This window comes from Mauremys reevesii, linkage group 2 (assembly GCF_016161935.1).
Source record: "Mauremys reevesii isolate NIE-2019 linkage group 2, ASM1616193v1, whole genome shotgun sequence".
Taxonomy (NCBI): Eukaryota; Metazoa; Chordata; order Testudines; family Geoemydidae; genus Mauremys; species Mauremys reevesii.
Window position 1 is genome coordinate 80,793,190 of NC_052624.1, and position 24,799 is coordinate 80,817,988.

The 24,799-nt window shown below is 42.9% G+C and overlaps 1 protein-coding gene across 2 annotated transcripts in view; it reads right to left on the reverse strand.

The window, feature by feature from the left end:
- LIMD1 (LIM domain containing 1) overlaps window positions 1-24,799 on the reverse strand; it is a 53,289-nt gene continuing 28,490 nt past the window's right edge. For both annotated transcript variants that reach the window (XM_039523462.1, XM_039523463.1), the window contains exons 4-9: window positions 14,374-14,441; window positions 12,551-12,613; window positions 8,663-8,793; window positions 2,983-3,034; window positions 2,133-2,201; window positions 1-1,606 (exon numbers count right to left, since the gene is read on the reverse strand). In XM_039523462.1, the coding sequence (XP_039379396.1) occupies window positions 1,469-1,606; window positions 2,133-2,201; window positions 2,983-3,034; window positions 8,663-8,793; window positions 12,551-12,613; window positions 14,374-14,441 (521 nt within the window). In that variant the 3' untranslated portion in view covers window positions 1-1,468. The remainder of the gene's footprint in view (window positions 1,607-2,132; window positions 2,202-2,982; window positions 3,035-8,662; window positions 8,794-12,550; window positions 12,614-14,373; window positions 14,442-24,799) is intronic.

A 24,799-nucleotide genomic window follows, 5' to 3' on the forward strand; every position in this document is an offset into this window, starting at 1 on the left:
TCTGATGCAAAAGGATTGTTAGTATTTAATTAGTCTTCAATACACTTAGGATACGTTGGGGATGTCCGTTCACAGACACGAAACAGCTGTTTTTTTAAATAAAAAAAATGTACCTGTATACCAGTTTCTGCAAAGTTTTAGTACGCACAGTATGTGTACTGCAAATAATACCCATCACATATTTAACACACACATAGCTGTGCACCCATTGGGAGGCAATTTCTTTGATTAAAAGGCATGGGTGTTTAAAAAGGAAAAACATCTGCCATTTTTACTTTCTGAACAGAACAAAAAAATAAGGATCTAATCCTGCAAGCCCTGTTCACGTAAGTAATCCTTATTCACGTGAGCAAATCCATGTGTGTCAACGGGCTTACTCACAAGTGATGGTTGCAAAGTTAGGCTCTAAATCTGTGCAAACATAAAGCCTTCATCATGCTCTTGAATCTGTTCCCAGAACTCTAAATAGGCATAATTATGAAATAGGTCTGAGCTGGATAAACACTGTAGAAGTGAGTACAGAGCCCTCCTGACTCACACCTTTTTCACAGCAGTGTTGATGTCTGAGCTCCATGGACAAAATGAAAAGCTTAGGAAGTGTCTGTGTGCACAGAGCTCTTTTCTAAAGTGACTTTTGCAAGAGATAATGGGAGCTAGATTGCCCTCACGTACATATTTTCAGCATCCAGATATTTTCAAATGTAATTTGCTGCTCAGACTGTTGTATAAAGTCATCCTAGTGTACCATGCTAATGCACAAGCAGCAGCACAGGTGACCATATTTGCCAAGATGGCTTTGTATATCTTGCTCCAGTTTAAAAAAAAAACAACCTGTTGGGATGTGGACATTCAGCAGCCAAGTGAGATGCCTGGTTTGTGCTCAGATTGCTATTCTGCATCACAACCATTTCACAGCCAGGCTGGCATCGGAGTTCTGGGAACAAACTGAAAGGTCTGAATGTGCTTTTGTGCACAGAGCCCTTTTTCTAAAGAATTATAAAGAGTCTAAGAATCAGTATTAATAAGCTGATATCCTTGGGGGATTTGATGAAACATGCTTGTCAGAAACCACTTCACAGACTGAAGAAATGTTCTCAGCAGGCAGGTAGAGAGGTCTGTGGCTTATTAATTGTGCATGACATGATATGAACTCACTGATGTGATAGATGGTTGTACTTCTACTGAAAATATCTTCCCAAGTGAAAGTACAGAGCTCTTGAGATCAGAAAAAAGGCACGGGAAAATAAATCGACCAGCCTGGAAAACATTACATGTTCAAATACACGTATTTGTGATACGAGTGGAGCTCACATACATACAAACCTTGAAAAAAAATCTAGCTAATGTCTCTGTATCCTCTTACTGTAAACTACTGATTGGGGAAAATGCATACTGGAAATCAACTGGGGAAAAATGTGTACTGTAACAAGTCTTCTGACAGGCTAATTCTTGGAATTAGCAGTACTGACTAGTAGTGATGCTGGTACACAGCTGCTGGAGTTGTGCCTTTCTCTATATGCTTCAGGTGACAGGAGTGACAAAGCAAATGTTCATCTAGCGGATAACAGCGATGTCCATCTTCATCATTGAGTTCCATCCCACAATCCTACAAAAAGACCAGAGTGGCTATTAAAATGTATATTTGCTTTCTGCTGCAAGAACCAGCTAGTACCTGACACCAGTATTTAAAGGAGATCAATTCCCTGATAAGGACATGAGCACTTAAACTATTGACAGCTCTTTCAAAATAATCCCCTAGTACCTAGATTTCTCATGGGCAGGAAAGTATCCATCATAAGCATCTGTAAGATTCAATCTCCAGCACAGTAAGGTTAGTCTGGTTTAGTAGTTTTTCTTTATTACTTAGATCTGATGGTGAGTTATGTCCCTATACATCTTAAATACACTAGCATTTTTCTTAAAAACTCTAGGCTGGATTCACCACTGTTTTATTCCATTGAAGTCCCTAGACATATTATGTTGGACATTTTTCAACAGTTAATAACTGCTGTAGGAACTTAACAACATGAGATTGCAGTTGCTGATCAGCTGAGTTCCCAAGATACCTGCGTATTTTGTTTTTTTTTAAAATAGTATTTTTTCACTTTGCCCTTAGAAAGCTGTTGACCCACCTCACAGTGATAACATTCCACGTGGTAATCCTTGTCCATGGACACAACCCGAATTGTCTCATCGGACCCCTGCAAATATTAAAGCAAATAATATATTAAACAGATGGCAGGTAAAGGAGGATGGGACACATGGGTTCTGTGAATTTCTTCCTGCAGCAATGTGGATATTGAACAAATGCATGTGGGCCACTGGTAGAAAACCTCAAATAAAGCCTGCCATCTGCAGATCTGCTTTCAGCAAAGCTTCGTCATCAATCTACTGTAGGCATCATTTCTACTGGAAAACTGAATATCAGAGACTAAAAGAAAGATTTCTGCTGGACAAGTCAATCCCAAATGGATACAGCAAGGAGTATGTGAAATCCTCCAATATTTCACATTTCTGAGAAAGTGTCAGCATTTTTAACTGGTTCTACCAAAAGACACCAAATTAACAAGATGATGATGAATAAGAACTCAATTCTAGTCGAGGGCACTCCCTCATACATGGAACACTCTTCAAAATCAGCAACTTGGTATTGACTAAGGGACAAGTTAGTTTGACCTAACAGTAACAGCGATGAAATATCACAGAAGGTGAAAAGAGCAGATTAACCCAGTGGTAGCAAACTGAACTATCAAGCAAAGGAACTACTGAGTCTCAGACACTTCACTTTAACCTTGGGCCAACAGAGGCTGAGATTGCTGTGAAGGCAATACTCTGGAGGAAACAACGTACAGCTCTTGTGAGCCAGGAAAACATTAAGTCTGACAGAGAGTCAAGCATGAAGGAAAAAAATGGCATGATCCAAGGGGTCCCCAGGAAAGCAGTGGAGTAAGAATTGTAAGCAATAGCAAAAAAGGTTCTTACCTCAGTCGGCAGAATGGGATGTCCACATGCTGCACATTTTGGAGCTAAAACTCTACAAGAGCAATGAGAAATTACAGTTACACATATACCATCTGTATGAAAGAGACTTGTATGTTCTGACTAAGAGGTAATCTGCAGTAGGTGGTTTTTCACTTTATCTGCAAGGATAGTTGTGTGAAGAGCTTTTCATTCCAAGTATTTGTTAGTTCATTTTGTAAACAAACTGGATACCACCATATAGCCCTCATATTGGCTCGAATGGCTGCACAATCTGCAGAAAATATTACTTATGAAGGAAGTAGTAAATCCCAGGGCCAGTCAACACATTTTTTATACATCCAGGCATGGAGCATCCAGATCATGGAATTTATCAATAAATATTGTACATGATCCATTAAAAAATGTCATTTATGCCAGTTATATCCTGGTGTGACTGACAGAAACTGCTCTGATCTGAGGAGCTGCCATTTTGGAATAAACACTTTTGAGAACCTATTTCTGAGGCCAACTCTCAGTACTTTGTTTTCTCTAGAAGGGAAGGGCACCTGTTTAGACATGTTTTTCAAAACTGAAAACTTTTAGGAGTGGTGAGCATGGCTAGTTATTCTCAGAAGGAGCCATACCAAGCTGGTAGCTGCAGACCCTCAGATAAAACGGTTACTCACCTTCTCGTAACTGTTGTTCTTTGAGATATGTTGTTTATGTCCATTCCAATCAGGTGTGCACGCGCTATGTGCATGGACATCAGAAAGTTTTTCCCTTAGCAGCTCCTGTCGGGTTGGTTGTGGAGTCCCCTTGAGTGGTGCCTTCATGACGCTGGATATACGACCCTGCTGACATGAACCCCCTTCAGTTTCTTCTTGCCGGCTACTCCGACAGAGGGGAAGAAGGGTGGGTATTGGAATGGACATGAACATATCTTGAAGAACAACAGTTACAAGAAGGTGAGTAACTGTTTTTTCTTCTTCAAGTGCTTGTTCACATCAATTCCAATCAGGTGACTCCCAAGCCCTACCCCGGAGGTGGGATCAGAGTCAAAGAATCGCTGATTGGAGCGTTGCTCTGCTGAATGCCGCATCATCTCTGGCGTGCTGGGTGATAGCATAGTGAATGGTAAACGTATGTACCAACGACCAACTTGCTGCTCTGCAGATCTCCTGCATCAGGACCTGGGCCAGGAAAACAGCTGATGAGGTTTGTTCCCTTGTAGAATGTGCCATAATAGCAGAGGGTGGGACCTTGGCCAACTCATAACAGATATAACCTGTCCAGGCCCTTGAGGAAACGCCCTACCATGCGGTTGGCGAATACGGAACATCCAGATGCTCCCAGATGGAAGGCTGAGATAGCAGCAAGGTGTACCTTAACTGATGGTGCTGCCAAGCCTCGTTGTTTCAGGTGTAGGAGAAACTCCAGGATGAGTGGTACAGGCACCTGGAGTGGAGGTGTGTAATTCTGGGCACACCAGCAAGTGAACCTCTTCCACTTAGCTAAATAAGTGACCTTGGTGGATGATTTCCTGCTGCCTAGTAGGGCCTCCCTCAATGGTCCCGAGCACAGGAGCTCCATCGGGTTTAACCATAAAGCTTCCAGGCCATAAGATGGAGGGACTGGAGGTCCGGGTGGCGAAGGCGACCGTGGTCCTGTGATATCAGATTGGGATAGAGCTGTAATACTATCATGCTGTCCACTGACAGCTCCAGAAGCATGGTGTACCAATGTTGACGAGGCCACGCCGGGGCCAGCAGGATTACCTTTGCCTTGTCTCTGCAGATCTTGAGCAGCACCTTGTGTATGAGTGGGACCGGTGGAAAGGCATACATGAGGCGGTCTCCCCAGAGCAGCAGGAACGTGTCCGAGATCAAACCCGGACTGTGTTTCTGGAAGAAGAAGAACGTTGGGCACTTTCTGTTGCTCTGGATGGCAAACAAATCGAGTTGGGGAAATCCCCACCTTTGGAAGATGGAGTGTATGACATCTGGACCACTCGTCATTGCAGAATGACCTGCTGAAGTGGTCCGCTACTTTGTTCTGCATGCCTGGGAGATAGGACGCCTCCAGGTGAAGGGACTGGGCTATGCAGAACTCCCATAGCTGGAGGGCTTCCCAGCATAGAGGAGAGGACTAGGCTCCACCCTGCTTGTTGATGTAAAACATGGCTGTGGTGTTGTCTGTCATCACTGCCATGCATTGGCCTTGCAATAGAGACTGGAAAGTTTGGCATGCCAGTCGCACCGCTCTGAGCTCCCTGATACTGATATGGAGTAAGAGCTTGTTCTCTGACCATGGGCCCTGTGTTCGGAGATCTCCCAGATGTGCCCCCCAGCCCAGTGCTGACATGTCCGTTACCAAGGACAAGGAGGGCTGTTGAGGGGAACTCCTGTGCACACCATCCGAGGGTCGAGCCATCAATGGAGGGACTCGATTACTTGCCGTGGCACCATCACTGCTGAGTCCAGCCTGTCACGCCCCAGGTGACAGGCCAAAGCGAGCCACGCTTGGAGTGGCCTGAGCCTCAGCCTGGCATTCCGGACTATGTAAGTGCAGGATGTGCCCTATGGTCAATTGGAGGAGGGCCCAAAGCTCACACCCCTGCCACAGCTTCATCAGGGGAAGAAGACAAGGTGGCCAGAGGAGGTACCGGGTCCTCCTGCCCCTCCAACTCCCTGACCTCTTGGTCAGTGCATGCCCCTGTAGCCTGACTCTGCAGCTGGTCCTGTGTTGGAGTTGCCTCGGCCGCAACTGGAGTTTGAAGGGGCAGCTGGAACAGAGTGGCCTCGGATCCCCGAGGCGAAGGCCTGTCCCTGGGAGAGTGGGGTGGCCAGTGTTCTGAGGCTACCGATTTTGACCCCCTTGAAGAGGTGTCCTGGGTCTGGGGGTAAGCCCAGGAGGTCCAAAAGGGCCATTGTGCCAGCAGCTGCCAATACGGTTGCCAGGTCAGCGACGCCCTCCTTTGCTGCCTCTCAGACCTATGTCGACTGTGCCTCGAGTAGAACAAGTTGGTATCAGACTCTGAGGAAGCGGAACCTGGTCACATTGACCATGGCTGCGCCGAGGGACCATGCACCAACAACTGGTGCCATGATGACCTCACTGGGGCTGGTGCCTGAGATCTGGCGATGGAGACCAGTAATGAGTGTCCGGTTCTGGCGATTGAGGACGAAGGACCAGTGCCGTGGGTTGGTGCCGGTCCTCTGTTGGCACCAGGGATCAGTGCCGGGAAGAGGGAGCATCGCGTCACCGTGCCGTAGGTGCTGTCGTGGGGCTCGGTGCCAGGGAGCGGTGCCACGGCAAAGGCGACCGAGAGCAGTGCTGGGTATGGTGCCAAGCCATGGACTGTGAGTGCCGCATCATAGCAGGCTTGCCTCTAGACAGTACTGGTTTATCGGCACCAGAGGCTTGTCCCTGAGAACTGGGAGCTGTGCAGCTGTCATCTCCATCAGGTCTCTGGCACAGCTTCAAAAGTGTCCGGGGTAGAGGGTGGCTCTAACACCTCCACCTCACACTGCTCTGCCAGAGGGTCGCTACGTGCCGGACTCAACGGTCCCTCTGGGGCACTGAAGTCAACGGCACCGAATCGTGCACACTTTGCACTGGGTCATTTCTGGGGTGCACCCGTGCATCCCCTGACAGTCCTGCAGTTTTTGGGGCCAGTGAGAGCCCCTTTCAGCCTTCTTGAGTCACTTGTGCGGCACCGCGGAAGTCGAGCAGTGCCGGGCCGCTATTCCTGGCTGCGGTGCCAGGGAGCGCCGGTACGGAGGGTCTCTTGCGCTAGAGTCCTTCCTTGGTGCTGTGTCGCATACAGATGCCTGAGCACTCCGTACGGACACGCTTGGTGCCAAATCTGCAGTCCGCAGCTGGCTGTGGGTGGAAAGTGGATTTCATTAAAAGTTGTTTTAGGTGGAAATCATGCTCCTTCTTGGTTCTTGGCTGAAAAGCCCTGCAGATTTTGCACCTCTGTTTGGTGCGTCTCTCCCAGACACTTTAAGCAAGAGTTGTAGGGGTCACTGATGGGCACAGGCTTATTGCAAGCACTTCAGGGCTTAAAGCCTTGGGCTCGTGGCATGCCCCAGAACCCAAGGGTGGGTGGGTGTGTGAGTGAGTGAGAGAGACACCCTGCTCCCAACCTACTATCTAAACTATCTATACAACTATGAACTAAATTAACTATAACACTAACTTGAAACTCAAATGACTAACAGGAGAACACTAAGGGAGCACCTGCTGAGCAAGTGGGCACTGTTCCAACAGACGTCACAGATGGTAAGAACGAACCGAAGGGGGGTCGGGTCGGCAGGATCATACATCCAGCGCCAGGAAGGTGCCACTCCAGGGGGCTCCACAGCCGACCCGATGGGAGCTGCTAAGGAAAAACTTTCCGAAGTCCATGCACGCGGCACGCACTCACCTGACTGGAATTGACGTGAACAAGCACTCGAAGAAGAACAGAGCAGTTTCTATCACTAGGTCATACAAGCCATACACTGTAATAGTAGAGTGCCAGCTCTTCTATTGTTAAGGTAGGAAATTGCTTTCTGTTTAAAAGCGATCCGGATGTTTAAAAATTTCATGGTCTGGCTCTAGGATTTATTTTTTCATCTACAAGTACTGTTTACTGCAGATTATTCAGCCATTCAGGGGTAGATTTCAGGTTGAAGAAGTTCTTGAAAGAACAGTGAACCCCACTTAAATAAGGACTAGGAAGTAGGACTAGGATAGCATTGCATTATCTGTCTAAAAACAAAAAAAGCGGCAACTGTTTAAAATGGCTACTCAGAGAGGTGGAAGTGGGGACAGGGAAAATTAGACGTAGGAATAATCCATGCACAGACATATTAAAAGACCTGGGGCCCGATTTTATTGCAGTGGGGCAGGATCAAGCTTGAATAGCATTTTGGGTGGGTTCAAATAATTTCAAGTGCAAGGGAGAGTGTGCATTACTTTATCGTAGTAGTTACATCTACAAGAAAGTAAAACTTTAGCACAAGTACAACATAAGACAATTCTATGAAGCACCCGAGAGCAGGATTACTGTATATTTCAATACCCCCCTTGATCATAAGAGGACTCAGGCACCAGAATGGAGTAAGTGAATGGCTCAAAGTGTATGTCAACTGGTAGGTCTAATATTACCTATGACAGTGGCCCTTTAATCTCCCTAGATAGTATATTACTAGTGATTTGCAAGTCGATTTTTTTAAAATGATACATCATTTGTTTAATTGACTAACCATATAAAAAGGTGGACACTAACCCCCACCTCCCAAAAAAACCCATCACCACACACACACACACACGTTCAGCACTAACATCCTAATCATATCTGGTTCTTACAAGCCAGAGTCAGCCCATGGTGTAACAAAGTGCAGTTCCCATTGGCTTCAAAGGGATTTACCAGTACTTCAGGGCTGATTTAGTTCTTATTCCTTTACAAACATTAACTAACTGAACCATACATTTCCCCTGAGAGATAGGTGAATATTACATCAATTTTGCAGATGGTGTTAAGTGACTTACCCAAGGCCACAGAGGAAGTCAGTGGCAGAAGGAAAGGAAGAGGTCAGGAGTTCCTAGCACCCAGTCCCATGCTCATTCCACTAGTCCATACACCCACACTATTTTGAAGGTTGAATTAGTGGGGTTTCGACTAGGTTTACTTAGCTGTTTACTTTGTTCTTACTTGTGGTAATCTCTGACACAGTAGATTTTGTTCTCAGTGTCTACAGTGAATGGCACTCCATCCAGACATTCATTACAGATCACACAACGGAAGCAGCCTGGATGGTATGATTTCCCTAGAGCCTGCAGGATCTGCAATAAACCAGAGACAGAAGAGAGCTCAGGGACAGGCATTAAAAGATGAGAGTATAGCAGTAGGAGCATACTACTGACCACCTGGGCAGAATGGTGATGGTGACTGTGAAATGCTAAGGGACATTAGAGAGGCTAAAAAAACAGAAAAGCCAATAATAATGGGGAATTTCAACTATCCTCATAGTCACAAGGTACACATCACCTCAGGATGAGCTGCAGAAATAAAATTTCTAAACACCATTAATGACTGTTTCTTGGAGCAGCTAGACCTGGAACCCACAAGGGGAGAGGCAATTCCTGATTTTGTCTTAAGCGGTACACAGGATCTGATCCAAGAGGTGAATATAGCTGAACCGTTGAGTAACAGCGACCATAATGTAATTCAATTTAATATCTTTGTAGGGGGAAAGAAACCCCCCACAGTAGTATTTAACTTCAAAAAGGGGAACTACAGAAAAATGAAGAAGCTAGTTAAACAGAAATTAAAAGAAATAGTCACAAGAGTGAAATGCCTGCATGTGGCATGGCAACTTTTAAAGAATACCATAAGAAAGGCTCAAATTAAATGTATAACCCAAATTAAAAAAAAATACAACCAATAAGAGGGTCAAAAAATGCCATCATGGATAAACAGAGTAAAAGAGGTGTTTACAGGGGAAAAAAATACTTTTAAAAATTGGAAATCATATCCTGCTGAGGAAAATAGAAAGGAACATAAACTCTGGCAAATCAAGTACAATTAGGTAGGCCAAAAAAGAATTTGAAGAGCAACTACCAAAAAACACAAAAACTAAACAGAATTTTTTTAAGTACATCAGAAACAGGAAGCCTTCCAAACAATCAGTGGGGCCACTGGACGATTGAGATACTAAAGGAGCACTTAAGGAAGACAAGGCCATTGTGGAGAAGCTAAATGAATTCTTCACATCGGTCTTCACTGCAAAGGATGTGAGGAAGATATCCACATCAGAGTTATCTTTTTTAGCGGACAAAATCTGAAGTACTGCTCCACACTGATGCATAAATAGAAGAGATTTTGAACAAATTAATAAATTAAACAGCAATAAGTCACCAGGTGATATTCACCCAAGAGTTCTGAAGGAACTCAAATGTGAAACTGCAGAACTACAACTGTGGTATGTAACCTATTGCTTAAATCAGCCTTTGTACCAGATGACTGGAGAATAGCTAATGTAATGCCAATTTTTAAAAACGGGCTCCAGAGGCAATCCTGGCAATTACAGGCCAGTGAGCCTAACTTCCGTACCAGGCAATTTGGTTGAAACGATAATAAAAAACAGAACTGTCAAACACAGAGATGAACTCTACGTTGGGGAAGGGTTAACGTGGCTTTTGTAAAGGGAAATCCTCACCAATCTATTAGAATTCTTTAAGGGTGTCAAACTTGTGGACAAGGGAAATAGTGTACTTGGAATTTTAGAACGCTTTTGACAAGATCCCTCACCAAAGGCTCTTAAGCCAACTAAGCAGTTATGTGGTAAGGGGAAGGTCCTTTCATGGATCAGTAACTGGTTAAAAGAAAGGAAACAAAGGGTAGGAATAAATGGCTAAGTTTTTTAGTGGAGAAAAGTAAATAGCAGAGTCCCCCCTCCAAAGAATCTGTACTGGGACCAGTTCTGTTCAACATATTCATGGAGATAGGGGTAAACCCCAAAGATGGCAAAGATTGCAGATGATATAAAATTACTCAAGATAGTTAAGTCTAAAGCAGGGGTGGCTCCAGGCACCAGCATGCCGAGTGCGTGGCCTGGGGTGGCAAGCCACGGGGGGCGCTCTGCCGGTCGCTGCGAGGGCGGCAGGCAGGTTGCCTTTAGTGGCATGCCTGCAGAGGGTCCGCTGGTCCCACGGCTTCGGCGGACCGCCTGCAGGCAAGCCGCCAAATCTGCAGAACCGGGGACCTCCCGCAGGCAAGCCACTGAAGGCAGCCTGCCTGCCGTGCTTGGGGCAGCAAAATACCTAGAGCTGCCCCTGGTCTAAAGCAGGCTATGAAGAGTTACAAAGGGACCTCACAAAACTGGGTAACGGGGCAACAAAATGGCAGATGAAATTCAGTGTTGATAAATGCAAAGTAATGCACACTGGAAAACATAATCGCAATTATACATACAAAATGATGGGGTCTAAATTATCTGTTACTACTCAAGAGAGATCTTGGAGTCATTGTGGATAGTTCTCTGAAAACATCTGCTCAATGTAGCCAAAATAGCTAATAAAATGTTAGGTACTATTATGAAAGGGATAGAAAATATAATGCCACTCTATAAATCCATGGTGCGTCCACACCTGGAATAGCGAGTACAGTTCTGGTCGCCCCATCTCAAAAAGCCTATTTTGGAATTGGAAAAAGTACAGAGAAGGGCAACAAAAATGATTAGGGGTATGGAACCACTTCCATATGAAGAGAGATTAAAGAGACTGGGGCAGTTCATCTTAGAAAAGAGATGACTAAGAGGGGATAAAATAGAGGTCTATAAAATTACAACTGGTATGGAGAAAGTGAATAGGGAATGTTATTTACCCCTTCACATAACCCAAGAACCAGATGTCACCCAATGAAATTAATAGGCAGCAGGTTTAAAACAAACAAAAGGAAGTACTTCTTCACACAACACAGTCACCCTGTGGAACTCATTGCCAGGGGATGTTGTGAAAACCAAAAGTATAATTGAGTTAAAAAAAAAATTAGATAAGTTCATGGAGGATAGGTCCATCAACAGCGACTAGCCAAGTGGTCAGGGACGCAACCCTATGCCCTGGGTGTCCCTAAATATGTGACTGCCAGACACTGGAACTGGATGACATAGGATGGATCACTGGATAAATTGCCCTGTTCTGTTCACTCTCTCTGAAGAATCTGGCACTGACCATTGTCAGAAGACAGGATACTGAGCTGGATGGACCATTGGTCAGACTCAGTATAGCCAATCTTATGTGCTTATGAAAATAATATACATTACATCAGACAACGGTGCAGTGTCATCAGAAATACTATGTCCTGTTTTAATAATTTAATTATAAGAATGATTTAGCAGAGATAGAAATGGTCTGTAGAAGAGAGCTGGGATCTACATATAGCAAGAAATTCCAAAGACTAGAATTATTTAGCTGGAAAGAAGAGTTGGCAGGGGCTAGATTTAGAGATTCAAAGTTACAAAAGTCACAGGGGAAAAATGACTGATTTTTCCTTTAAACTCTGTCTGCAACCTTAAGGATATGGGGACACCGCCTAATTAAAGGACAGGAAATACAGAGCCAACAAAAGAAAATACCTCTTTCCGCTCTTCTGAAACAGGCTGACACAAATGTAGCAAAGAGAGGACCAGCATAGTAACAGATACTATAGTCCAGCCCTCAGCACGCCAATGCCCTACCTGAACCCCCACTCAATGGGCTGCAGGGAGCCAGGCTCTCATGCAATGGGTGTGGACAGGAACATCAATAAACTGCCACAGGAATTCATAAAAAGTCAAAGTCAGTGTGTTTTTAAATGCCCTGTTCTTCAAAGCAAAGTTCGGTTTGACCGGACACTGAAAACACGTCTGTGCAACAAACATGAACGGATGCTAGTTTTGCTTCCTGGCAATGACAAGCCAAAGGATTAGGGTTCTTTCGCTGTCATAAGTCATCACACCAGCTAGACTAACAGATCAAATGAGGTGTTCCTATATATGAATTTCTTTTGCCCTGGAGACATCATTCAAAATGCTGTTTTCTTTCTGAGGCAAGCACTTACCATGTCCATTATCAAGTGACCACAAATGAAACACCTGTCAGCTGACTGCTGGAAACCTGAATACTGCAAGGAAAAAAAATTGGCTTAATATTTTACAAGGCTGGTTAACAGACAGACTTTGAGTGATCTGCCTTACTCTGCTCAGCATTCCTTAATGAAGCAAAACTTCCTTTTCTTTAGTCTGAACAAATATTGGGTAGGCCCTCATTAGAATATCTCAAAGTTATAGGGTCAGATTTTCAAAGTTAAGAGAGTCTGCAAGTTCCCATAACACTAGGGTGCTAATTTAAGTTTATATTGAATTTAACATATGTGGGCAAATACCAGATGTGCACATCAAATCAGGGATCTACTGGCAATGCATATGTGCTTATTTGATCATCATGTGTGCGCAAATATTGGGTGTTTATTATGCATGTACATCTCGGATTTGTATGTGTAAATTAGATGTACACAGATAGAACCTGGCCTAACTTGAAAATCTGGCCCACAATCTCACTAGGTTAATAAATGTAAACTTGGAAGGCCAAATTCTACCTTCAGTTATGCTGGTATAAATGTGTTGTGAATACCACTGAAGTCAGTGGACTGTCCCAGCTTAATGCTGGCATAATTCAGAATAGAATTTGGCCCAGAGGATTATTTTTGCCAAGAACTAAACATATGGACCTGATTCTCAATTACACTCATGCCACTTTTACACCACTGCCGCCAAATGTAATGGACATCCACTTTAAGGCTGCCTTACACAGCGTGACTAGCAGAAAAAGGGTTTTAGTGTAAATGAGCATCAAGCCCACCAAATATTTTTAATATATTTAATTAGACTGTACGTTTTGCAATGCCTGGATTATTAACATCTATTGTTTTTAAATTACATGAGAGAGAAATGGAAGGCTGACTCCTCTTCTCCCCAACAGCAATCGCTGGGGTTGATCCATAAGAGGGCACTTTGGAGAAGAGGGGGAAAGCAGAATGAACTCACTCGCTAACTAACATTTAACTAACAACCAATAACCAACAAACTAACTCTCAAAACAACACAAACAAAAAATACAAAATACAAAAAATACAAAATGAAACAAATCACCCTCCCAAAAGTCTTAGTTAAACACCTGGAAACTAATGTTTCATTAATTTATTTTTCATACTTTTTTTTTTCTTTATGTGCTGATTTTTCTTGTGTTTCCAAGAACTGGCTGTCTCTCTGCCTGGAGTCCAAGGTCATTTCTGTATTCTAAGGCTACTGCTGCATTTCTGTGCCACCCAGATGCACCTACATAGGGACCACCAACCACTCCATACACAACCAGAGGGGCTGCTTCTAGAGCAATGCTGTTCACATAGTTCAGCCCAGGACCCAAAGTAAGGGTCTGGTCAATAGACTTTGTAGCGGGCCCTAAGTGTGCCACTTCCACAGCCGTGTGAAAGAGCTGCAGAAGTCTTAATGTTGTTTCAGGGCGGTGTTCTGCAGAGCACCTAAATCAGATACGTATTTAATAAATATTTTAAAGCACTGCTCGCCCTACTCTGTCCACAGTACATCAGGGTGGATCATCTCTCTCAGAAATGCCCAGTCAGAGAAAGTTGATAGGAAGAGAAAAATCTGTTCCCTCGCTCGTTTCCTCTCTCTCCATTTTTCATGCTCTCTTCCCCACCATATCTGAACACACAACCCAATCCCTTCCCGGTGAATGCTGCTTGTTGCCGTTCTTTTGCTGAAATGTCACTCGTTGGATTCTGTGAGTTGCTTGCGTTACAGTTTCTCTGAGTCACAGCATGCAAGTTGCAACGGGAGAGGCACAGGGCAGCAATGCACTCACCAGAAAGTCTTCTTCACAGAACACTTTTCCATTAACAAAATAAAAGGCTTTTCCTCTCAGTTTTCGACCTAGGGAGAAACAAGAGGAGAGAGAAAAAAAAGTTAGTAAATAGATGAAAAAAATACTACCAAAAGCTGGTAAAAAAAGATGCATTTGGGGAAGTGTCTGTCTTTTTGTTCTCTGTACAGCACCTGGCAAAAATGGGGCATTAGTTCTTGACTAGAGCTCCTAGGTGCTATGGTCATGATGATAATTATTATTAATTATTATTATTATGATTACTATTATCCAACTGAGCTGAATGCTAGAAACCATTCCAGGCCCAGAATATCACTAACCATGTTTTCTTTTTAATGACAGTCCTGTGATATTTGGACTCTAATCCCTGTGTTGCAACAAGGGTGGTTTCAACAATGAGAACTTCACATTCCATGTGGCTGGATGGTTATCAAAGTCTCAACTCCCTTTTATCGAATAAAACTTACCTAAGAAACGACCTCAGCACAACATACTGTTTAATGCCACAAAATACCATCTCCCACACCCATCTCTGAAACTAAGTGAGAGGGGGAGTTCTAGGATCCTGCTCGGAGCAGCAGGGATAGTTTGCTGATTCATTCTGGAAGCCACCGCTGGTGAGTGGTTAGGTAAATAAGGGTGTGTGCATAGGGGTTTACCTATACTAGATTTTACTTCTTTAAAATTTCCCACCAGTGCTGTTCCAACATAATTAAAGTGTAATCTGTTTTATGGTGTGCACACCAGAGGGCGCTTTCAGACAGGCCAGAAAACACCATGTATGTACTAAGTTAGGAAATCAAATGCTTGTAAAGAGTTCAAGGTCCATGGCCCTATTGAGGTCCATGGAAATTTTGCCAATGACTTCAATTGGGCCAGGATTTCACCCTTTGTCTTTAGTGCTCGATCTGGAGGAGGGCAAAGAAGGGCAAACAATATTGCAGCCGCATTTCTTGAAAAGTCAGCCACTGTTTGCACATGCAGCAGCCAATTTTATCAGGCGCATACACAAGTAACAAGTGCATTTTAAGTGACTAGCTATGATACAAGAACCACCATATAATAGGGTTTTCTGTCACACTTGGACAACTGAGTTACGATAGAGTTTTTTTGCCAGGTGGGATGGGAAAGCACAGCTTGATAGCTACGTTAGGAAATTATGTTCCAGTTTAGCTCTTAGCCTGGGCCCAAAAGACTGTTCAGCAAGGCCAAATAGTTTCAGACACCCTGTACAGGAAAACAGACATTGTGTTGCAAAATTCCACTGGGTAGTAGCCTGTCAAACGACAGTGTGTGTTTGTTTGTTTGTTTGGGGGGGGGAAGAGTGCATGCTTGCACGCAACACACATTTACGTGAGCAAACATGACTTTGAACTCTGGGTACAAGCAAAATTTAATGATGCAGCTCAATTTGACTCTCCAAATCAACTAGCATGGAGCATACAAACACATGCACTATAGCAGACTTCAAGGCCAGTGAAAGTTGCAATATATGTAGCATGGGGCATTATGAAACAATGACACGTCAATCCACTGCTATGATTCCTTAAAAAGCAGTCTTTGTTGACTGGAGGACCAACCCACTAAAAACCCAAACCTTCTCCTAGTGTTAACGTTCTCCCTGCATACAGCAGTCACAGACAAACCCACAGCTGCCTTGCAGAGGTGCACTGGGGGTGAAACAGATGGTGGTGCAGGGAGCTCCCTTGCTCCTTAGCCTATGGTTGCAAGATGTGGTCATAATGCTGCAGATGGAGGTGCCAGCATTGCCACTGGAGCTACACGAGGGGGAGCTGTTTAAGAGGGGATTTGGTCTTGGTCCTCCACCAGGACCCACTCAGTTCTGAGAGGGCAGCACTGGTGGGAACACACACATCATCAGTTGTACAGATGCAGCAAGAGTTGCTGCTCAGTGTGCTCTCTCCAGCTCCTTGGCAGCATTTTGCATAGGCAGACATGCCTCCTTCCAAGCCACTCCAGCACTCCACCTCCATCACACGCAATACGGGTTCTAAGAGCAGTTCTCTGGTCCATCATTTTTAAAACACTCTCAGTAAATCATGAATCTTTCTAAGCAAACCTGTCCCGGAAAACAAAATACAGAACGGCAGCACAGGCTTGCAATCTTTCACCAGCCCAGTAAGACCCCAGAGAGAAGGATGGCATAATCAACGGTTGTGTCTACACACAGGCTGGTACCCAAATAATTAAATGGGCTTTAATCTACACCATGTGCTATGCTGGTGCAAGTCTGTGTGTGGACACCCTTATTTCAGGACAAAAATGCCCAGTTTCTATTGTGCTTAAGTCGATATTTTACTGAGTTAAGCAAAATCAAAATAGAACACTGATTCCACAGTAAGAATGCCTATACTCTGACTTATATCGAAATAAGACAAGGTGTAGATTACAACCAATTCAGTCATTTGGGTGCCAGTTTGTGTGGAGATCTGTCCTACACAGGCACTGATTTTGATGGTGGGTTTGGTCAGTGGGGAGATGAGGAACAGAACAGAGCTGTAATGAGACAATACTTCAGCTACTGTTGATTATTTAGAATGATTGCCAAGTAGCTTCATGAGCAATTTAACAAGAGGCCAAAACAAGCAGTCCTTACTCAGAAAAATTGCCCACTGGTTTCAACAGCAGTTTTGCCAGAGTACAGGTGTCAGGGTTTGGACTTACACGGCTAATTAAAAAACAAGAGTTGAAACATTCAATTTAAAAAAATAAGTTACAAGCTAGCACACAGTAGCATAGCAAAACGTGCAGATGTCCAAATGACCGTCCTGCTATATCGGATGTATCTCTATAAAGACAGCTTAGGGAGGAGGAGGGGAAAAGGCAGTAAAGCTATGCCTGGTTTTGGATGAAGGCCCTGACCCGTGTGCTAGCGATACCCATTGCAACAGAGGGACACAGGTTGAATTGCTGCCACAGTCATTCTTTGACAATGACAAAATGCATTTTACCGGCATCGTCCGCTGTGTGTATTTTTAACCCCCTGACACTTGCAGTCAAGATTTATTACAGCAATCCCCAGTGGGGTGGTCACAGTTAATGTTCTGTGTCAATGTTTTCTTTATAAGCTCATTTAGCAGCATGATAAGCCCCTTTGGAAAGTATTTATAATTTGGTTGTCAAAATTTGACGTGGATAGATGCACAAGAGGTGCTACTCCCATGAACGCTTTACAGGAAAATAAAAATCAATGGGTTGGTTTTTTTTGCTTTTGGGGAAGGGACAGAGTGATTATTTTATTTTTAGCCTCCTCTCTCGCCTCACACCAACCTTCTTTTTCTCTAAACGTCTGGCAGAATATGAATGTGAAGTTTTTCAAAAGTGACTACATAAATTGCACACATAAAAACGTCCGTGCAGGAATTGCAAGCACAGAACCCTCACGTGTACACACAAATCAGGGAAATGCATATGCGAACAAGGCAGACTATTTACTGACTTCTACCACTCTCGTCATCAAAGGACCTAAGCACCTTACAAACATGAAAGGATGTATCCTCACAACATCCTTGTGAGGTAGGGAAGTATCCCCATTTAACATATACACAGAGACTGACTTCCCCAGCATCTCACAGGAAATCTATGGTGGAGATAAGAATTGAAATCTCCCTGGTCCCAGGCCGGTGCCTTAAACTACAAGGCTACTCATCCTCCCTGCTGCTTGTTCTGTGTATACAACTGTAAGACTTTGTGCAATAGATGCATGTGCATTTTTTCCAGGCACGAATAGAAACCATAGATATACTAGAAGCACACAACAGGTCTAATAGACAGAACTCATATGCCCACATTAAAAAATTTGGCACTCTTACTTCTTAGAAGTAGGACCGTCAAGCAATTGACAGTGCTGTTAAACAATAGAATACCACTAATTAAAATATTTATGGATATTTTCTACAACACAGAATATAAAGTGTACAGTGCTCACTTTATATTTATTTTGAATTATAAATATTTGCACTGTAAAAAACAAAAGAAATAGTATTTTTCAGTTCACATCATACAAGTACTGTAGTGCAATCTCTTTATCATAAAAGATAAACTTACAAATGTAGAATTATGTACAAAAAATAACTGCATTCAAAAATAAAACAATGTAAAACTTTAGAGCCTACAATTCCACTCAATCCTACTTCAGCCAATCCCTCAGACAAACAAGTCTGTTTACATTTGCAGGAGATAATGCTGCCTACTTCTTGTTTACAATGTCACCTGAAAGTGAGAACAGGCGTTCACATGGCACTGTTGTAGCCAGCGTCACAATTTACGTGTCAGATGCGCTAAAGATTCATATGTCCCTTTATGCTTCAACCACCATTCCAGAGGACATGCGTCCATGCTGATGATGGGTTCTGTTCGATAACGATTCAAAGCAGAGTGGACAGACGCATGTTCATTTTTATTATCTGAGTCAGATGCCACTAGCAGAAGGTTGATTTTCTTTTTTGGTGGTTCGGGTTCTGTAATTTCCGCATCGGAGTGTTGGTCTTTTAAGACTTCTCCACACCCCATCCTTCTCAGATTTTGGACGGCACTTCAGATTCTTAAACCTTTGGTCCAGCGCTGTAGCTATCTTTAGAAATCTCACATTGGTACCTTCTTTGCATTTTGTCAAATCTACTGTGAAAGTGTTCTTAAAATGAACATGTGCTGGATCATCATCCGAGACAACTATAACATGAAATATATGGCAGAATGCGGGTAAAACAGAGCAGGAGACATACAATTCTCCCCCAAGGAGTTCATTCACAAATATAATTAATGCATTTTTTTTTTTAAATGAGCAACAACAGCATAGAAGCATGTCCTCTGGAATGGTGACCGAAGCATGAAGGGGCATACGAATGTTTAGCATATGTGGCACGTAAATACCTTGCAACACCAGCTACAAAAGTGCCATGCAAATGCCTGTTCTCACTTTCAGGTGACACTGTAAATATGAATCAGGCAGCAATATCTCCCATAAACGTAAACATCCTTGTTTGTTTTAGCGATTGGCTGAACAAGAAGTAGGACTGAGTGGGCTTGTAAGCGCTAAAGTTTTACACAGTTTTGTTTTTGAGTGCAGTTACGTAACAAAACAAAACAAAAAAAAAATCTACATTTGTAAGTTACATCTTCACCATAAAAGAGATTTCACTACAGTACCTGTATTAGGTGAACTGAAAAATACTATTTATTTTATTATTTCAGTGCAAATATTTGTAATAAAAAATAAAGTGAGCACTGTACACTTTGTATTCTGTGTTGTAATTGAAATCAATATATTTGAAAACGTAGAAAAACATCCAAAACACTTAATACATTTCAATTTGTATTCTATTGTTTAACGTGCGATTAATTGAGATTAATTTTTTTAACCGCAATTAACTCACATGATTAACTCAAAAAAATTAACTGCGATTAATCGACAGCCTTACTTAGAAGGCTTTAATTTTATTTTACTGGGTCAATGTACTGTGGTCCATAAGTAGCAAGAATAGAATGCAAACCTCAAATAAAGCAAAGCTTTTCAAAAAGTTATACTCTTGGGTCCTCCTCGTGCACCTCAGCACAAGGGTCTTGTGGAGCACAAGCCCCATTGAAGTCATGTCAGCAAGTGGTAGGATCGGGGCCTTATACAGTAGAATCTCAGAGTTACGAACAGCAGAGTTACGAACTGAGCACTCAACCACACACCTCGTTTGGAATCAGAAGTTCACAATCAGGCAGCAGCAGACACACATCCCCCCTCCCCCCCCAAAAAAAAAGAAAAGAAAAGAAAAGAAAAAGCAGCAAATACAGCACAATACTGTGTTAAATGTAAACTACTAAAAATATAAAGGAAAAGGTTAAAAAAAAGATTTGACAAAGTAAGGAAACTGTTTCTGCGCTTGTTTCATTTAAATTAAGATGGTTAAAAGCAGCATTTGTCTTCTGCATAGTAAAGTTTCAAAGACGTATTAAGTTAATGTTCAGTTGTAAATTTTTGAAAGTACAACCATAACCTTGTGTTCAGAGTTACGAACAACCTCCATTCCTGAGCTGTTTGTAACTCTGAGGTTCTGCTGCATACTATTATCAATGGTTCTCAACTTCTCCAGACTACTGTACTCCTTTCCGGCGGCAGATTTGTCTTGTGTACCCCAAGTTTCACCTCACTTAAAAACTACTTGCCTATAAAATCAGACAAAATACAAAAGTGTCACAGCACATTATTACTGAAAAATTGCTTACTTTCTCCTTTTTACCACATAATTATAAAATAAATCACAACCTCTCCTCCCCAGGTTAAGAAATACTGATATAGTATATAGAGCAGTATAAACAAGTCATTGTCTGTATGACATTTTAGTTTGTACGCACGTCTCTAGTGCTTTTCATGTAGCCTGTTGTAAAACTAGGCAAATATCTAGATGAGTTGATGTACCCTCGCTTGAGAGCCACTGTATTACAACTTAAAACTGACATCAGTTCAAAAGGTCAGAAAGCTGGATGTAATTTTTCATTCCAACTTTTTCTTTTAAAAATCCATGTCTCAGATACTGTTGAGATTCCATTGGTATGATTGCTGAAATGATGCCCTTGCTTGCCCATTAGAATGTTTAACTCATGGGTTGTCACTCTGAAAACTAAATATTATAATGAGCTTTGGCTTGAATTGCTGGCTCTTGGCAATATTTTACCATCACTTCACTCGCTTATTGACAAAAATGTAGTAGACAATTAAACTATTTCCACCCCTCTACCATCCCATCTCTGGCAGTTATTACAGGATTTCTCAGTCCTACCCATAAGAGCTTTGATCCTCATATCTCTATGTATTCATCTGTCCTATCTAGGATATCTAATCCATTTAGCTATGGGCCTATCAGATGACTGTCACCATGGTATTTAAGCACTGCGTCAGTACTACTTATAACTGTGTCAGTAGTATCTTTATGCTCCAACAAGCACTCTTTGTTCTGCAATTGGTAGTAACCATACAGTCAGGCTGAACTTCCAGGATGCTAATGCTCTTTGGCCACTATAATCTCACATTATGGATCTTGCACTTTAAAGTTTATATCTTTATAAAACTCTGAATCTCCTACTGCTCCCACAGAGGCCAACTGGAGATTTGCCCTAGACCTCCATAGAGGCTGGATTGAACCCTGAGAGTTTAATTTTGTCCAAAGGCTTTTAAAATTGGTTTCTCATTCATTAGCATCAGTGGTTATGCTGGTTTAAAAGGAAACCAGAATTACAAGTCCCTGTTCAAAGGTAAAAAGTTATTGTGCACCACAAAAGTTTTCATCTCAATGTGTATAATTAGAAGTCAATCCATCTTAACATAGCTCTATAGTTATAAAACCAACCTTCTGCTGTAATTACGGTTGGCAGATTTTTTTTTTTTTAAAGCAAAAGATTTAAGTTCATAGAGGCTATAACCTCCTAATTATCCATGTGGCTGGCAGTCTGGAAAACGCCAGCATTCTAAGAATTAAAGAGCCAAGAGCAACGGATGCTCCTTGCTGAGCCTGGGAGCCATGGAGTAAAGCTGCAGTTCCATATTTCCTTTTTGTTTCCCTCAGTAAAACTCAGATTGTCTGCCTCATTCTGCTCCCTTCATGCCACTCAGGCAGCACAAAGGGAGCACAGACTGGCTGCAAACCTCTAGCCGGAATTCCCCCCGGTCCTACATCGCACTCCCTGCAGCCCCTTGCGCAGGGGATGTTTCAGAGGCAGGGAAGCACAATGAGTGCCAGCAATCCCCTGCTGACAAATGATACCTTGGGAACCATCAAGAGATGCCACATGCTTAGGGTGACCAGATAGCAAGTGTGAAAAATCAGGACAGTGGGTGGGGGGTAATAGAAGCCCATATAAAAAAAGCCCCAAATATCAGGACTGTCCCTATAAAATTGGGACATCTGGTCCCCCTACACATGCTACCCACTTTTATGATGCTCTAACCCAGGGGTCAGGAACCTTTCAGAAGTGGTGTGCCGAGTCTTCATTTATTCACTCTGATTTAAGGTTGCACGTGCCAGTAATACATTTTAACACTTTTAGAAGGTCTCTTTAGTAAGTCTATAATATATAACTAAACTATTGTTGTATGTAAAGTAAATTAGGTTTTTAAAATGTTTAAGAAACTTCATTTAAAATTAATTTAAAATGTGGAGCTCTGGTGGCCAGGACCCAGGCAGTGTGAGTACCACTGAAAATCAGCTCGCGTGCCGCCTTCAGCACACGTGCCATAGGTTGCCTACCCCTGCTCTAACCTGTGCCTCAGGCCAGGCAGAGAATCAGGGAGGAAAGCTCCTTTTTAAGGAAAAGAAGGAATGAGAGCAGCAGACAACGGGCTTCAAAAAAGCAGACTTCAACAAACTCAGAGACCTGGTAGGTAAGGTCCTACATGAAGAAAATCTAAGGTAAAAAGAAGTTCTGGAGAGCTGGCAGTTTCTCAAGGAGACAGTATTAAGGCACAGCTGCAAACTACCCTGATACAAAGGAAAGGCAGGAAGAATAGTAAGAGGATATGGATCCATCAGGAGCTCTTTAATAACCTGAAAATAAAAAAGAAATGCTACAAAAACTTGAAACACATACAAATCACTATAGAGGAGTACAAAAGAATAGCATAAGCATATAGAAACAAAATCAGAAAGGCTAAGGATCAAAATGAGTTACATCCAGCCTGGGACATAAAAGGCAATAAGATGCAGTTCTTTAAATACACTAGGAGCAAGAGAAACAGGAAGGAAGTGCAGGTTCTCTATTAAGTGGGAAAGGAGAGCTGATGACACCAAGAAAGCTGAGGTGGTCTATTTTGCTTCAGTCTTAACTAAAAAGGTTAATGGTTACCAGATACTAGAACACAATATTAAACAACAAAGGGGAAGGCATGCAAGCCAAAATAGGGAAAGAATAGTTTAAACAATATTTAGATAAGTTAGATGTATTCAAGTCACCAGGGCCTGATGAAATTCATTCTAGGGTACTTAAGGAACAAGCTGAAGCAATCTTGGAACCTTTATAAATTATTTTTGAGAACTCATGGAGGACGGATGAAGTCCCAGAAGACTGGAGAAGGGCAAACACACTATATTTAAAAAGGGGAACAAGGAGGACCCTGGGAATTATAGATCAGTTTGCCAAACTTCAGTATCTGGAAAGATACTAGAACAAATTATTAAACAATCAATTTGTAAGCACCTGGAAGATAATACGGTTATGAGGAATAGCCAGCATGGAATTGTCAAGAACAAATCATGCCAAACCAACCTAATTCCCTTCCTTAGCAGGGTTGTGGGCCAAATAGATGGGTGGGAAGCAGTAGACGTGATGTATCTTGATTTTAATAAGGCTTTTGATGCAGTCCCACATGACATTCTCATAGGGAAATGGTCTAGAAGATGAAATTACTATATGGTGGGTGTACAACCAGTTGAAAGACTGTACTCAAAGTGTAGTCATCAATGGTTCGCTATCAAACTGAGAGGGTGTATCTAGTGGGGTCCTGTGGGGGGGGGGGTCAGTTCTGTTCCATATTTTCCTTAATGACTGGATAATGGAATGGAGTGTATTGTTATAAAATATGCAGATGACGCTAAGCTGGGAGGAGTTTCAAGCACTTTGGAGGACAGGATTAGTATTCAAAACGAACTTGACAAATTGGAGAAATCAGTCTGAAATCAACAAGATGAAATTAAAGACAAGCACAAAGTACTTCACTTAGGAAGGAAAAATGAAATAGACAACTACAAAATGGGGAATAACTGGCTAGATCAGCGTTTCTCAAATGTGTCCACCAGAGGCTTTTCTTGCAGCAACAGCCTCCTGGGCGGTGACTGGGGGTGGGGGCAATTCAGCAGCTCCTCCCCTTGGGCTGCAAGGAAGGGTTGGGCCCTGCCTCCCTCTGGAGCCACAAGCACCAGAGGAACAAATAGCTGGTGTGAGCTCCCCACCTTCCCGGGGGCAGTGGGGCTCAGGCTTCTGACTTCAGGCCTGGGGCTCTGACCATGGGGCTTTGGGCTCTGGGTTTTGACTGCACAGTGCCGGGATCCGTTTCTCTGGACTCAGCACCCCTGGCCCCTGCTGCTGCCCCCATCCCCTCACCCATCCACCCCATCACCCCTGGCCCACGCTGTCTCCCTACCCACCTCCCCATCCAGGGCTTAATTTGCCCCCCGGCTTGCCAGGGCTGAGTAAGTCTGCTGTGAAAAGTGGTATGTGTATGTTTGTAAATATCACACATCACTGCCTGAGAGCTAGCTAACAAGTCTGCTGCTGTGAAAACACACAAATATCACTTTTCACAGGAGCAGATTTAGCTAGCAAGGCAAAAGAAACAACAAAAAAGATAAGAACATACAAAACACCTTATTTGTGTTTCTATTCTGTTTAGGTCCAGTAAAGAAGA